The sequence below is a fragment of the Anolis carolinensis genome, chromosome 2 (assembly GCF_035594765.1).
Source record: "Anolis carolinensis isolate JA03-04 chromosome 2, rAnoCar3.1.pri, whole genome shotgun sequence".
NCBI classification, from domain to species: Eukaryota; Metazoa; Chordata; class Lepidosauria; order Squamata; family Dactyloidae; genus Anolis; species Anolis carolinensis.
Genome location: NC_085842.1, coordinates 104,122,600 through 104,138,943, shown reverse-complemented (window position 1 = coordinate 104,138,943; position 16,344 = coordinate 104,122,600). Strand labels below are relative to the sequence as shown.

At 38.4% G+C, this 16,344-nt stretch overlaps 1 protein-coding gene across 3 annotated transcripts in view; it reads left to right on the top strand.

The window, feature by feature from the left end:
- The window catches only part of slc25a48 (solute carrier family 25 member 48), a 30,087-nt gene extending 19,110 nt beyond the window's left edge, over positions 1-10,977 (top strand). For all 3 annotated transcript variants that reach the window (XM_003223950.4, XM_008115521.3, XM_008115524.3), the window contains 3 exons: positions 6,146-6,279; positions 9,066-9,192; positions 10,226-10,977. In XM_003223950.4, the coding sequence (XP_003223998.1) occupies positions 6,146-6,279; positions 9,066-9,185 (254 nt within the window). In that variant the 3' untranslated portion in view covers positions 9,186-9,192; positions 10,226-10,977. The remainder of the gene's footprint in view (positions 1-6,145; positions 6,280-9,065; positions 9,193-10,225) is intronic.
- Positions 10,978-16,344: the final 5,367 nt, after the last annotated feature.

Here is a 16,344-nt window from a genome sequence, read left to right as displayed (position 1 = left end):
GAACCTGTTTACCTCTAGAATGTGAGCTGGATAGACCAGAACAAGGCATCAGTAAATAAGAATATCATAAACAATTCCTTAAGGCACGTTTCAGCCCTCGTCTTTTTCCCACAGTGCTGTAAGCAGAATATACAGAAAGCTTAGGAAAGGTTTCCTGACTTTAGCTCAACTCAGTTCAGGTTTGGTCAAGCAAACTCAGGGATTGCATACATTCTGCTCTTTATCCAAAGCCCTTAGGGCTTTCTTGAGTTGGGTAGCTCAGGAGCTGGGTTTTTCTCCACCTTTAAAGGCCATACTTTGAGATTTCCTAGTCCTACATGCTTGGGGCAAAAATAGGCAAAAACAGAGTTCAGTTTTGACAATAATGCACACAGAATACAACCAATGGCTGCTTTGACCTGACTTTGATTTACATATTTGGCAACTACCCTTCCCTTACTTTTATCTTGTAGTAGCACGTGCAAACCAGCCTGAAAATATTCTTTGAACTGACTGGAAAGTTTCCTACAATAGGATCTTGCAATTGCTCGATGTAGCTAAATTATCTTTTAAAAAATGCAAAACCAGTTTTGCTTTTCTTCAGCTGAAAATTTTCCCCATACTGTACTTTCAAAGATAACATAGAGTATATAGATGTTCTCACTTGTACAGGTGATTGTATTTTTCTCTTTAAGAAGTCTCATTGTATGGACATTTATAAATTCAGAGACATCATCCCAATTAGTATCCCCAATTTCCATGAATTACAGTCAACATGACCAGCAATTTGATTGCAGTCAAAGCATATTAAAGGCATTTAGCTTGTAACCCTTCAAAAGTTGTTTTAGCCTGCACTAATGGGTAAAGACTCCTATTTTTATCATATTCTTTACTTGGAAAGAAATTTAAGATACTCCATATATTCCTGAGTCATATGTAAAGCTTAAATGGACAGGATGGTGTTTATTTTAATTGTTCAAGTTATGAAATAAAGTCAGATTATTTTAACAGCATGTACCAAACCACTTGGCACATCTTCATGAGGGACTAAATAAAACAGCTGCAAGAGAAATCACAAATTATGGCAATGGCATTATGCTCAGATTTTTATTTTATTCCTAAATAGGTTGATCGGGTTAACCAGTAGGTGGAGATAAAGTCACATACTCAATGTTGCCAAGCTGCACAAGTTTACAAGAACCCATTAAAGTGAATTGCATTACACCTATATTTGTAGCTATATGTATGTGTGTGTGTATGTATGTGTGAATGATTCAGCTCCAAAAGGAACAAATTGATTGCATTTTACATCATTGAGAGGGAATAAAAAGGCAATCGACTGAAAACATAGAAAATCACACTAGTTCCAAACAGTATTTTAGTTTCATATATTTCTTTAACAAATTATGTAGTCTAATCTCATGAATTAGGTGTAAAGGAACAGCCATTTTCTGCAAGGAAATAATGGCAGAACTTTCTAGACCTCTTCCCAAGAGACCTCTGATCTCCATACATTTTAATAGTAATTGGCAGGGCCCCACAGTAAGCAAATTAAGCCTTAGCACACCATATTATATCTCTCTTCAACTACATGGTAGTACCAGAGACAGGTAATGGGTTCATTGGTGCAGGGATAGCAAATTCATGCTTGATTTTACTGCTTCTCCTTGTGCATCCTGTCCAAATTATTCCAGAGGCAAATATGTGATGGGATAGGATCTCAGAGCAGCTATGGTAAAAAGCAAGAGTCCCTTTCTCACTATGTGAGCCTGCTCAAGATCTTGGAAAGGGGGCTTTCTCTTGGTCCCAGTCCACCAGGTATGGTTGGTGATGACACAAAAGAGAACCTTAGCTGTTCCAAGGCTGTAAAGCTCTTTATCACACAAAACTTCACACCCTTCCCTGTTCTCTTGCTGCTGGCACGTAAAGTGAGCAGGCGTTTGGCATCCAGGTCAAATTTGATGATTATGCATCAAATATCTTTAATGGAGAATGTGTGGTGAGTATGGAAAATGTCAGGCATGGAAAATGATTTTATAACGTCTTAAAATATTGGTGTTTTAGTATGGTATTTTCTTTGTTTTTTAAACTTTGCATGATTAAGTTTTAGTTCATATAACTGTTTTAATTAATGCTGTAAGCCACTCTTGGTCCTATTTGGGAGAGAGGCAATGATGGATCCACCAGCCACTCTGGATTGTGCAAAGAATTGCTGTACTAATCCCTAAATCTGTTTACCTTGGACTTCAGTTTCATATTAGCAGTCCATTCAGTTCTGTGATTCTTGCTGGTGTCATTCAATTACAGAAAAATGATGTATATTTTATTTGCCTTATTCTCGAATGCTTGTAGGTCCCTAGAATTCTTTGTATAGTGCTGTTGTACCCTAGCACTGAAGTACTCTTTCACTCAGTACTTCAGGAAGAACTTCCTCACTGTGAAGGCTGTTCGACAGTGGAACTCTCTCCCCCGGGCTGTGGTGGAGGCTCCTTCCTTGGAGGCTTTTAAGCAGAGGCTGGATGGCCATCTGTCGGGGGTGCTTTGAATGCGATTTCCTGCTTCTTGGCAGGGGGTTGGACTGGATGGCCCATGATGTCTCTTCCAACTCTACTATTCTATGATTCTATGATTCTATGATTCAGCACCACACCAGAGTCCAGTTATCCAGTAATAAAATGTTTATTGAAGAAAGTGTATAAAAAGGGGAAAAGCGCAAATCCAAAAAAAACAGTCAGGATATAAAATGTAATAAACAAAAGTCAAAGTTCAGTAGCAATAATCCAAAAATGCCAGATTAAACACCAAACCCAAGGAATCTAGAATCACAGAATAAATCCAAAGTTATATCAGTGAACATGAAAATCACGATGTATTGAAAACAATGAACATGAAACAGGAACATAAACAGGAACATAAAACAGAAATCTTGACAATACAGGAACCATGAACTTGGAATCTTGAACAAGAGACTGATCCCCATTAGCAATGTTGTTTCCTCTGAAAAACCTGAAGCCAAGCCACTTAATTTAAGCCTGTCCAGGCACTCATGACATCATGTCTAACACACCTGAACTTCAAGATCTTATCTCAAATCCTCTGGGAACATCTAGGGTGCATGTGGGACTTCCTGCCACAAAAAAAGGGGCTGTCTAAATGACGTCTTTGGAAAACACGAATTAATTCACCATAAACCAGGAAAGTGTGGAATAAACCCACTATTTTTGCTGTCTGGACTGCAGTCAGCCCCCCCCCCCCCCCCATGGCTCACCTGGCATGTTATTCCTACCAGCCAGGAGAGAGAATGGAAATGCCGGCCAGGTAAGTTATTTCATTTTTTGTTGCTTTTTAAAGGGGTTTGGGGAGGGGGTTAGGGTGCCTGGTTGTTCTCCCGGAAGGTATGGGGAGTACATCTGCACACCCAGCTGCAAAAGCACAGGCTTTGGCAGCTGGTGTGCAGACTACAGTCTGCACTGACCTAAGTTTTTAAAACCTGGGTCGCAGCCGACTTTTCCGCTATGTGGAAGCTCCCCTAGTTTGCCTGCTTTTCACACCCTGCATTCTTAGGTCTAATTTACACTCCCTTGAAACTTCCTCATCTTCCCAAGGTCTTTTCTCAAGGTAAATGGTACTTTCATTTCCCCCTGTTGCCTGGGAACAATCTGTAGAATTCTAAACATCAGCCTCATCTGTCTGCAATTCCTCCTGAACAGACTCCTCATTTTAGAACCCATCCTTCCCTTCATTCTTTGAACATTCAGAAAAATCCTCTGAAGCTTGCCAGACTACAACAAGTGCTGCCATGTGACAGCTAAATGTTATGTACCATTAAGCAATTTCCAACTTATGGCAACCCTAAGGCAAAACCTATAATGGGGTTTTTTAGAGCAGAAAGTGTGTAAAAACAAAACACCCAAGGTCACCTAGGGGCTTTCCATAATGAAGCAGGGTTTTGAACCTGCTCCCCGGATTACAAGTCCAATGCTCATACCAGTGTATCATGTTGCCTTCTGGTCAACTACACTCAGATATAGAACTATATTATTCATGTATAAAATTATTTGTTTGAATGGTTATGCAACTTTTACTGGAAATCAGTTGAATAGTACCTAAGTTCATAACAAAAAGCTATTTTCTCTTAACCTTTCTCACTGCTGATTTACTTTTAATGAAGGGCAAAAGTCCAGTTAAGACAGTCAGTTTAATCAAGGCAATGATTTTGGCAAGTTAGCATAGATGCTCTTGAAAACAAAATACAGTAGTTATTGTTTAACATGAATAGGTCCTCTAGAATTTCATAACACTGGGATCATCCTAAATGTAATCCTCTAAGCTAAGTAAACACAAGGACTAATGAGAAATGTCACAAATTCAAGTGTAACGTACAAACCATATTGATGCAGCATTGCCATGACAGCACTACTCCTTGCCCTGATATTTCAGGATCCAAACCTGATAATAAAAGACTTGTGATGTCATAGAGGACTGACCTAGGTGATATTACAGAGTTAGTGTTACAAGAAGAAGCCCTTGATAAGGATGCTACATTAAGCATCAACCACTGTTGTTCAGATTGTGCCAGTCAAATCAGTAAGACCAGATACAACAAATGAGCAATATACACACACAAGCTTTTCAAGGCCATTGCCTCTCCACAAGATTTTTCCCCCTTTCTGTAAACTTAGCAGAGCCCACGGCCAAAGATCTGGGAATACTATTTGATGATGCTCTGAAACATTAACAATAACAATAATAACAGCAGCAGCAGCAAAAAGAAATTTTAAGATTCAACACCTTAAATGTTAACTTGTATTTTTGTTGAACAGAATTAAGTTCATATTCAATGAAATATGAATGCTATTACTCAAGGACTTGGAAATTACAGCTGCCGGGTCAACTGCATCCCATTCCTTGAGATGTCATGGCTAACATCTGGGATCAGTGTGTGTGCCAATCAGTGGTAACAGCACCAAAATGTGACATGTCAGAACTTTTCCTGGATCATCTAACTATGGAAATTGATGTGATGGATCAGGATAAATGGGCACAGGATATGAATAAAACTTTAAAAAGAAGAAAAACAGGAAGCATGACTAACAAAAGGAAGGGGCAGGAAACAATTTTAAAGACTGGTCAGGCAGCAAAATGCACCCTGTATTCAAAGAAGTTTCTACCATTTCCACATGGTATTACAGCTATGTGTGGTCTTGCCTACAGCACATATGTCAGGGAGAGGTTTTTTTCAGGCCTGATACTGCTGCCTCCAGGGCACATACAGAAAAAAAGTCTCATGAATTGCGCATGCTTTACCTCTTGCTTCATTGTACTGAGCCCAAGAGCTGCTTTTATATTATATTTTGGCTAATTGACCCGTATATTTCCTATAAAACTCTTTTCTCTAGTCAACCTTCTTTGTGTGGCACACCCACTATCCCTGACCCTGCTGCATCCATTTCCTTTATTCTGTTCATTAGTATATCTTTGCTTTTTCTACTCTTCTTCTCTTCCCAGTTTTCTTTCTCTTGCTCTTGCTTCTATATCCTCCCTTCTATCATTTCTTCCTTCTTTGTTGTTCACCTCTCAGGTAACCCATCTCAAAGTATCCTTCCTTATGGGCATAAAAATACTTTGTAAAAAGAAGTATCACCGGCAGGAAGTTTGTTAACTGAGGTATCACTCACTTTTAAGCATTTGATTTTAAAAAGTATTTCCAGTCCAGAGAAGGAGATGGAGAAATGATTCTTCAAAGAGTCTAATATATAGCTACTAAAGTGTTATGCTTGCCCCACTTTAGCTTTCAACAAGCTTGCCTCAAGCAGATGAGGTGACATCAAATGGCAAGCTGGAGCTGTTTCAGAAGGGATTTGTTTGTGATTTATTACTCCAGGTTAACATTCGTCATTTCAATTTTATAAGGTGCTGTAGGTTAAACTGGAAAATCCAGTTCCCCAAACAATCCAAGTAGCCAGCAACCAAATTCCATTGAACTGTATATTAAAACATTGCCGATTTATTCTTCAACTTCTGTTAACCTTTAATAGTCCGATTCCTTAAGCCTTCTCTCATTCTCTTTAATGCATGAATTCAGAAGATTGTTTGCATTCTTCTATCTTCTTACGCATCGACGCATTCACACATGCACCCAAACAATGTTCCTCTTATTTCCTAGGAGCAATATCTTGGGGAACTGCTACACCCATGGATGTTGTGAAGAGTCGACTTCAAGCAGATGGGGTTTATTTAAATAAATACAGAGGAGTCATTGACTGTATCTCCCAAAGCTACCACAATGAGGGTCTAAAAGTAAGCACTACCAAAATAATATCTTCTCGATACAATGAGCTAATTTCACTTAACAAATGTGAACTAATATAATTTCCTCTTCCCTTTGTTGTCCACAACCCACTCCAACATATGTTTGGTGTGTTATGTGTGCATGTATATGAATAAACTCCTGAAATTCTGGATAACAGTTCACGCATCTGAAGGAGGGGAATGTAGACCACAAAAATATAGGCCATAAGAAACTTGTTAGTCTTAAAGATCCCACAGGACTCTTAGTTTTCCTTAAATAATAGAATAATATAGCTGTCAAATGTCACAGTTACAAATGGAGATGAACAATTTCAATAGAACAATTCAATATTTTAACAAAGATTTTGCCACTGGGGTAGTATGTCTTAAAGAATGATTAATGAAACCAATTAGGGTAATTTTATAATTAGCTATGATCCAGGATAACTAATTGGAATTAACAGGCCATCAATAGGCCTCACAGAAGCATTTCAGTAGTGTAGTACATATTACTCAGATGAATTTGACCAGAACTGCTTCTCTTCACTTGAAAACCAACTACAGTAGAGTCTCACTTATCCACATAAACGGGCCGGCAGAATGTTGGATAAGCAAATATGTTGGATAATAAGGAGGGATTAAGGAAAAACTTATTAAACATCAAATTAGGTTATGATTTTACAAATTAAAGACCAAAACATATGTTATACAACAAATTTGACAGAAAAAGTAGTTCAATACGCAGTAATGCTATGTAGTAATTACTGTATTTATGAATTTAGCACCAAAATATCACGATGTATTGAAAACATTGACTACAAAAATGCGTTGGATAATCCAGAATGTTGGATAAGTGAGTGTTGGATAAGTGAGACTCTACTGTATAGAATTCTGAGTTGAAATTTCATTCAGAAGTCTTGTTCTCAAGGAAAATACTAGCTTTAAGTCTAGCTTCAAAATTAGAAACAGGAGAAAATTATTCAGCTCTTTTTTCTATGCAATTCCTACTTCTTAAATTTAAAGTTGCCCCTTGAAATCTGCAGAGTTCCTACACATGTCCTGAATTGGATTTATTATATACTAACTTTGTGTGTGACAAGTACACATTTTGAGATTTGATGTACAACATCCCTTACTTCAAGGCAATTTCAGTTGTATGTTTTCACATTTATCTAAACGATCACCCTTTTTTCTCAGTTGCCTCAGTCTTATCAAGCTACTACAAATGTTTCCAACTTCTCTTTGCCTAAAGCCACTGACAGCTGTGACAATGCATTTCATTCATGATTCTCAATGGAAAATAGCCATTTTCCCCTAAGCTAAATCCCAGTTCAGTACATGATAGGTTATTTGTCCAAAATAACACAGCTTCAGCATTTAATGGAACACCTCCCCACATTCATTTACAACATTGAAAACCCAGCTCATTGGAGAGGGTGGAAAACGTTCAACACAGAGTTAACTTTTAGATATACATACAGTGAATCACACACACGCAAAAAGCCCTTTGATAAACAGAACAGGAAAGGATAGGTTAAAGGTAGATCATTCCATACCCAGAATTCTGAAATCCAAAACTGTTCACTGGGGCATTTGAGACAGTGATACTGTTGTTTTCTAATGATTCAATGCACATAAACTTTTGTTTTATATAAAAAATATTAAAAATATTGTATAAAATTACTTTCAAGCTATGTGTACATGAAAAATAAATGTCCCATCTCCAAGATATCTCATAATGTACATATATAGAAGTACACACACTGGTACAAAGAAGCAACAATTTTTACAATTGAACTGCTTGCTTGTCTGGCTGTTGCTGATTCCTTGCCTACCGACAGCCAGAGCAATTCAGCAAGTTCTGCAAGGCTTTGCTTTGGCTATAAAGCCAGCATGGGGTGTAAGAGAAAGGGGCTAGTGATTACCTCTTTCCCACCTGCAGTTTGTCAGAACAGAGGAATGATGACATCTATTCATTAAACTACTATCTGCCACCAAAACCTATCCTGATCCCGGTCATAACCACCACCTTTGCCACAAGTGTTAGGAGGAAGAGTAGCCAAGGAACTCTGGATGACCTGTGATATATCTTAGTTGGAATGAAACATTTCTGCTGGCACCAGGAACCGGCAACAATAGTCTGGAACAACAGAAATACCATCTGGTTGCAATCCTAAAAACTACAGTCATAAATACAAGAACATACTGTAAAAAAAAATCCTGGGCAGCCTTAAGCAATTCTTGCTCTCTCAGCTTATTTTAATTCATGCTATGTGTGCTACAAGGTATTGATAGGACATTGCAGGTTAAGTATCCATTGTCTTGGATTTTGAAGTCAGATATACATCAAAATCCAAAACTATCCACATGGGTGCGGAGTGACATCTTTGCTCCCTGGTCGTTCAATGCAGACATGTACAAAATAATTAAAATTACATTTAAGAATATATGAAATATTGCTTCATTTTGTATTTAGACTTGGGTCTCCTCTCCAAGATAATCCCATATGCAAATATTCAAAAATCTGGAAAAAAGGTCAAAATCCAAAACTCTTCTGATTCCAAGCATTTAGGATAAAGAATACTCAGTTTATATTAACTTCTATATCCCAAAGTGTTATCCTGTGGACAAAAGAGATATCAACAAATTGATCTTCATTATCTAAGCCATAACAATAAATTCTACAGAATATAGCAAGAAGCTACTGTTTTTACATTTCCTTCCTTATTTGACTTATTATATTGCTCTATTATATTGCTCTTTTGGGCTCACCTTTTCTGTCTTGTTCTGACCAGGTCTTTTTCAGAGGCTTTACAGTGAATGCCGTGCGTGGATTCCCAATGAGTGCTGCCATGTTTCTTGGATATGAACTTTCACTCAGAGCCCTCAGAAAGCAAGCAGAGGCAAATTCTTGACAGTCAGGTCAGTTTTATAACTACGTTGAGTGATGCCGTAATGTCTCCATCTATAAATCTAGGCAATATAACATCAGAATAGACAGTGATCTCAAAAACATTTATCTAAAGGAAACTTCCACTGAAAGCAGCAGAACATTCTTCAGTATAATGGGCCAGGTCAGCACAGAAGTGCTCAAATGCTCATTGAAATCAATGTGGAACCAACCAAGGCTGCAATTTGTCAATGGATTTACCAAAGAAACACGAAGCCATGGAAAATAACAAACCCTACCGAAATGAATGACTTAAAGTGGAAGCATACTATAGAATTTCACTGGAGGACCTAGAATATTCACAGAGAGAACATTTCTTCATCATTTATAGATCCTCCAGTGTAACTCTATTGTCAGCTTTCAGCAAAATAATACCATAGAATCATGCTGGGGGCCTAGAAAATGTCTGGAAAAAACATATTTTTTCAGACTTGGGTAAGTGAAACCAAGTGTCCTGGATACAGGGTTTGCATTCATTATCTACACATAATTGTTCCCATTGGAAGAAAAATGAACATTGCTGTTAATTTCCATGGGAAATGGTGATGCTCATTTGATTCCTCTCTTGGTCATGTTTAAGTGCCCACTGCTAGATGACAAAATGTATTATTTAACTTGTATGGTGAAGATAACTAACTTGCGCAATGTTCTTTTTAAAGAGCTACATGACACTGTCAATTGCGTATATAGTCACCTTTTGAAAAAGTTACATATATTCTAAAACTATTCTGGTCATGCAGTGTTGGGAGAAGCTGGCTCAGCAGGAGGCTGCTGCTTATTAATGGCTATGATTCTGGAATAAAGTTTTGACTATTCACAGGAGTAGCCTGAAATTCTGGAAGCAGTAAAAATAAAAATATTGCAAAACCTCTGGTGCTAGGGTGCCAAAAATTAATGTGTGCAATAGATAGGAAAAGTTTTATAGTACAACAGTCTCTAAAATTCTTTTATCTGTATGCAGCTTATAACCTTGCATTTCTTACGGATTTCTGTTTTCTTCCTAAGGAGTCTGCTCCTCATCATTGCTATTTTCTGAGCCAATTCAACAGCACGGAATCAATGCAGGATGTGGAAACTGCCTTGAAAAAACACCCACTCATGCCAGATAACTTGCTATTTGTGAACAGTAATGGCTGATCCAACATATGAATGACTGAAGTCAATTCAATTCTGAGGCAAAGGCTGCAATCAAAAAATTTCATCCAAACTTTTCCACAATACAATCTTAAGACCCAGCTATTCACTTTCTAGCATCAGATATTAGTGGTTAATTGGGGTCCTGTACCTAGAACAGTGTTACTCAACCTGTGGGTTCCCAGGTGCTTTGTCTACAACTCCAAATCTCCGCCAGTTTAGCAGCTGTTAGGATTTCTGGGAGTTGAAGGCCAAAACATCTGGGGACCTACAGGTTGAGAACCATTGATCTAGAACAATACAATGAAATAGCTTCTAATACATTGTAACTGTCTTCTCATCCCTTGTCTTTTTATGATTAGATGTCTTCTGAATTGAAATACAAGGATGAATTGTATAATGTCTTCAAGGCGTCAAGTGCTTAATGGCCAGTCTAATCCATTGATTTTTCCATATCATAAGTGTGACCCAATGTGTCATTATGTTTTTCCCCCTCACAGTTGCTGTTTCCTAATCCAAAGTGTGTGTGTTTTTTATAGAGAATGGTATATTACACTGAATGATAAACCAAATGTAAGACAATATTGATAAATTAATAAAGGAAAATCACTATTTATCAGCAATCTATATGGCCACAGATCTCCAGATATTCTCAATACTTATTTGGCTCGTCTCAGAAAACAGCCAGCAAATAGGGTGCATTTACACTGAAGAGTGAATCCAGTTTGATACCACTTTAACTCCCATGCTATGGAGTCCTGGGATTTGTAGACACCAGTACTCCTTGGCAGAGAAGGCTAAAGCCTCTGTAAAGATACAACTCTCAGGATTCCATAACACTGAGCCATGGCACTTAAAGTCGAGTTGAACTGCATTAATTCTGCAACCATAGTTGTATAAGAATCAGCCTAGGCCACTACTTTTTATTTAGTCTAGCAGTGCAAGCACAGCAACAAATCTAAAGAGCCATTTTGAGGTGAGTGGAATGAATACCAAACTGGTTCCACCCGCCAATGAACCCCTTAAGTGTCCATCAACCATGGCAATATCAGCTGCTTGACCTTTTTGCACAATATCATGCACACAGTTGTTTTTAACGATGTAATGTTTCAACTATATAAATACTTCTTTATGTGAAGTATTTTAAAAACATAGGTTCAAAGCATGCTGTTAAAATGTGTGACTTTTCTTGTTTACCCCTGAATATATCGAAGACCAGACACCTCAAAATGCCAAGTAACAAAAGGATGAACAGGAGTAATTTGATCAGGAGTTCAAGAAATCTGTCACTCCTCACAGTACTTGGAAAATAATGACAGAATGTAAAAATAGAGAAAGAGTATACTGTCACAATGCATTTAAGGAAAAAGAAAACAAAAATTGAAATTATAATGAACAGAACACTGAAAATACAAATGTCCAAAAATATAGGTAAAACATAGCAAGAAATAAGGTCTACAACCTAATATGAGAGAAGAGTAGCTGTGAAGATGACACATTTCTTACTATTCTATAGAATATTACCTGCTCATCAGATTTGTGTGGTCTTTCTTCATGCAAAATAGATTAGCTTAAAAACGAAGGCTGATTTCTTCATTTATAAATCAATGCCCGTATTCCATCTATAACAATGGCATGAAAATGTATTGCTTAGTAGGTGGTTCTCAAACTGGAGGGGGGAGCAAACTGATAGGTGCTCAACATCATTTTTTGGGCATTAAATGATGACAGTCAGCTCTCAAGCATCATGGGGAGTAGGGGCACAAGACCAGCATTAAGTTGAAAAGCCACAAATATCTCTGAGCACATTCTCTCACTTAGTTGGTTGTGGGGAGAAGGGGATAGGAGGGAGGGAGCAGGAAAGGAAAGAAAAGAATGGGAGGAGGTTGCAGAGCAGAGGAGGAATATAATGTGCAGTTCAGGGTACCACAATTCAGGAAGGATACTGACAAGCTGGAATGTGTCCAGAGAAGGGCAACCAACATGGTAAAAGATCAGACATGAATCCCCATGAGGAACGACTTAGGGAGCTGGGTATTTTCAGCTTAGAGAAGAGAAGGTTAAGAGGCAATATGTTAGGCATGTTTAAATATTTGAAAGGGTGTCATATTCAAGATTGGGACAACTTTCTGCTGCTCCAGAGATTAGGACACAGAGTAAACTACAGAAAAAGAGATTTCACTTAAGCTTTAGAAGAAACCTCCTTATGTTAAGAAATGTTTCAACAAGGGAATATGCTACCTCAGAGTGTAGTGGAATCTCCTTCTCTAAAGGTTTTTAAACAGAGGCTGGATGGCCATTATGGGGAGGGCTTTGATACTGTAATCTTGCATGGCAAAATGGAGTTGGCTTGGATGAATCGTCTGATGTTTTCCAGCTCTATGTTTCTGTGATGCAGCCTGGTGAATTTTTTTCTAACAAATATGCACTCTCCCTGGCAACTTGTATTTCCATTTTGTAGGTTGCTTAAGTTTTTTTTTTTTAAGTGGGTGATTACTCTACTGCCATCCTTCTGTTCCTTTTGACATTACTGAAGTTTCAAGCCTAAGGGAGAACATGTGGGTGGGGGTGTGGGCATATGGAACTATCACATGGATGGCTTATGAATAGTACTTTGTTTTAACTTGTCAGATCTGCAGGTGGAAATGAGACATATGAGAAAAGGGCTACTGACCTGAGAATCCCAATTAAGCTATTATTCTATGTCCAGATACAGGTTGAAAAGGTTTTTGGTGGTGAGGGAGGCAGGGGAAGGAGCAGAAAAGAGGAGGAAAAGCTTGAAGGAGGAGGGACGTGCGGAGCCCCTCAGTATGCTTCACGGAGCCCCAAGGGCTCCACAGAGCATACTTTGAGAAGTGCTGTATTAGCCTATAGCAAAGTGAGAGGGGTCATGCCAGCTTCCACAGAAATAAAGACCAAAAAAATATTGTCCTCAAACATCTTTAGTGCAGGGCTTCTTTTCCATTTGTTTCCCCTTTCTGAACAAGAAAATTTCTGTGACCTTTTCCACCTGCCTAAGAAATTGTTGCATGACCCAGGGTACATAAAACAGGTATACAAATCAAACATTTACTATGGACCATAGTTGAAGTATTTTCTGAAGAGTCCCCTGTAATCACAGCATGTTGCTGATAACAGATTTGTGTAAATGGGTGGCATATTCTGTTGCCAGTTTTTAAAGAGCCCAGCACTGAGCCAAGGGGACTTTATTTGGGTTACAGATCCACATTTTAAGAAGCAGTGCTCCAGTGGATATTGGAGTTTTTCCACCGTGCTTTGAGGTCCCCCCTCCCAAAAACTTCCTGTGTGCCGAAATTCTCTAGGGGCCCTGCAAAATGTGGGAGATAATGTACCTAGTGAACTATTTGGAGCATTCAAGGGTAAAGAATTTTTTTTAAAACCCTTTTTAATTCCTGCAGGGCTGAAGAGGACTAAAACATGGCAAAAAAGCTATTCACCCACCCTAATTATAAGATAAACACAGACATTTATTGATTTATTGATGTATATTTGAGCAAAAATACCAAAAACAAACCCAGCCTTGTGGGGCCACATGAAATCTGTGGCCTGCGTTTTGTCAACCCCTGACTTAGAAAGTCCATGAGGTTCATGGCACATTTATTAGAATGGTTTCATCTATATGACTTGTGCCATCAGTATGTGTGTCTCAAGGCTGTCTTCTTAAACTAGGGCTGAGTACATCATGATCCTCTGAATGCATTTGAATTGGAATTGCCCTTAGTTCTCACCAATGCTTATGGTAGCTAAGACTGATGGATGTTTAAGTCTAACAAAATCTGAAATACCACATGTTACCAACTCTTGCAGTAAACTGATGACCATTTGTGCTGCTTCTGAATGGTGCAGCAAGTGTGAAATATTCTGAGTAGCTTTTATTTGATAGCCATTTTTGCTGGAGCCTTTAATGTTTCATTAGGCTTCTTTTCACATAAATTTTGCTCAGTGGTGAGAAATTGAAATGCTTTTGTGCAAGAAAGAAGGAATGAATATGACACTTTGGATCCCTGACTTAATTCCTCCCATACCTGGTATATCCTATCATCCACAGAACTAATGGGCTACTCTGTCTGGGCATGATGGAAAATCAATGTTATCTAATGGCACCAGGTTGAGAAAGCCTGATATACAGAGTGGTATAGGATAACACTCCAAACTTTGTCATATTTTGTGAGCATAAACTATTTGGATACATAGCTATGAAGAAATTTAAAAAAGAAATAATATGCAGATTTCAGTGACATCATCATAATCGTGCTTTTATATTCATTGCTGCTCCTGCACTGATCCAACGTAGTCAAGCACGTATATCCACAAATCTAAGAAATACTGTCAGCCCTCCACATTTACTAGGATTAGACGCAGAAGACCACTGCAAATTTGGAAAAAACGATTTCTTATCTGAGAAAACACTTTTCTTGGAATTCCTAGACCCATTAACACAACTCTAGAGGCTGAACTAGATGATCTACAAATACCTAGAAAAGTGTTATCTCTTGGAATTTTTAAGTCCTCTATAGGCCAACTTCCTATAAAAAATATATTCATCAGATCTGTAAATTTGGGAGGGCTGGCTGGATAACTAGATAAAGATAAACTCTATGCACTCCAACAGTGATGACGCAGATGTGGAGGATCAGATAGTTTCCTTTAGCTGTTTTTCTTTTATCCCTGAAACAAAATGTTGTGACTTAAGTTTTCTTCTTGTGAGCCAGAAAGCTTTATCTCTGGAAAGGGAAAAAATATCAAGTCATAAAAAACAACAACCACCATGCAGCTCCATTCTCTGCTTTTTGTGGTTATTTTCTACTGCATCTTCAGCACCATCATCTCTTCCTTGTGGTTACTTCTCTGCATTATCTTGATAGTGATGTATGATAAACTCATGCAAAATATTTCATAGCTTTACTCTGCAGAGATTTTCCCTCAACAATATTTATTTTTGAAATCTGATCTCTTCCATGATGAATGCAAGCAAAGATCTTATACAGTTGGCCCTCTGTGTTTCTCATTCATTAGGCAAGCCCCCTCCTCCAGTCAGCAAAAACCCAAAAGATGTCAAGATAATACTACCCTTCAGATTCAAATAAAGAAGTAGTGTGATTTTGTACACTGCTGTGCAATATTACCACAAAATTCATGAATCATCTTTTTTGCTTACTTAGAATTGTTTGAAGCTAGATTCACAGAAAAAAGACCAGGCTTATCTTTGGCAGAGCACGGAAAAGCCAGTGATGCTGTGGTGCAGGGAGTGGCAGTGTGGGGTTAGGGTTAGTTAGGAGTTTGGATTCAGAACAACCTGAATAAAGGGCCGGGCTGTGGCACAGGCTGGTTAGTAGCCAGCTGCAATAAATCACTATGACCAAGAGGTCATGAGTTAGAGACCAGCCCGTGGCGGAGTGAGCACCCGACCATTAAAATAAAAAATAGCCCTGCTCGTTGTTGACCTAAGCAACCTGAAAGATTGTTGCATCTATCAAATAGGAAATTTAGATACCACTTATATATGGGGAGGCTAATTTAACTAATTTACGACACCATAAAAAATCATCCAGCTGCCGTTTGGAATGAGGAAGTCAATGTCACAGTGGATGATGAAGCAGCTGTTCCCCCTGTGGCCAGAATCGATCATACCCTCAGGAAGCTGGAAGCTGGAGAAGATTAAATTCCCTCTGTGTCTGTCTCTGTCTCTATGTTCATATGGCATTGAATATTTGCCTTGTATGTGTACATTGTGATCTGCCCTGAGTCCCTTCGGGGTGAGAAGGGTGGAATATAAATACAGTGTTCCCTCACTACTTTGTGGTTTTTTTCCCGGATTCGCTGTTTCGCGGTTTTTCAATAAACTCTAAAATAATATTATAAATCATTAAAAAATTACAATTTACAGCCTAAGGAAGGGAGGAAGGACATACCAAAGGGAGAGAAAGGGAGCCCAAGCGACAACGGAAGGAGAAGGAGGCGATTTATCA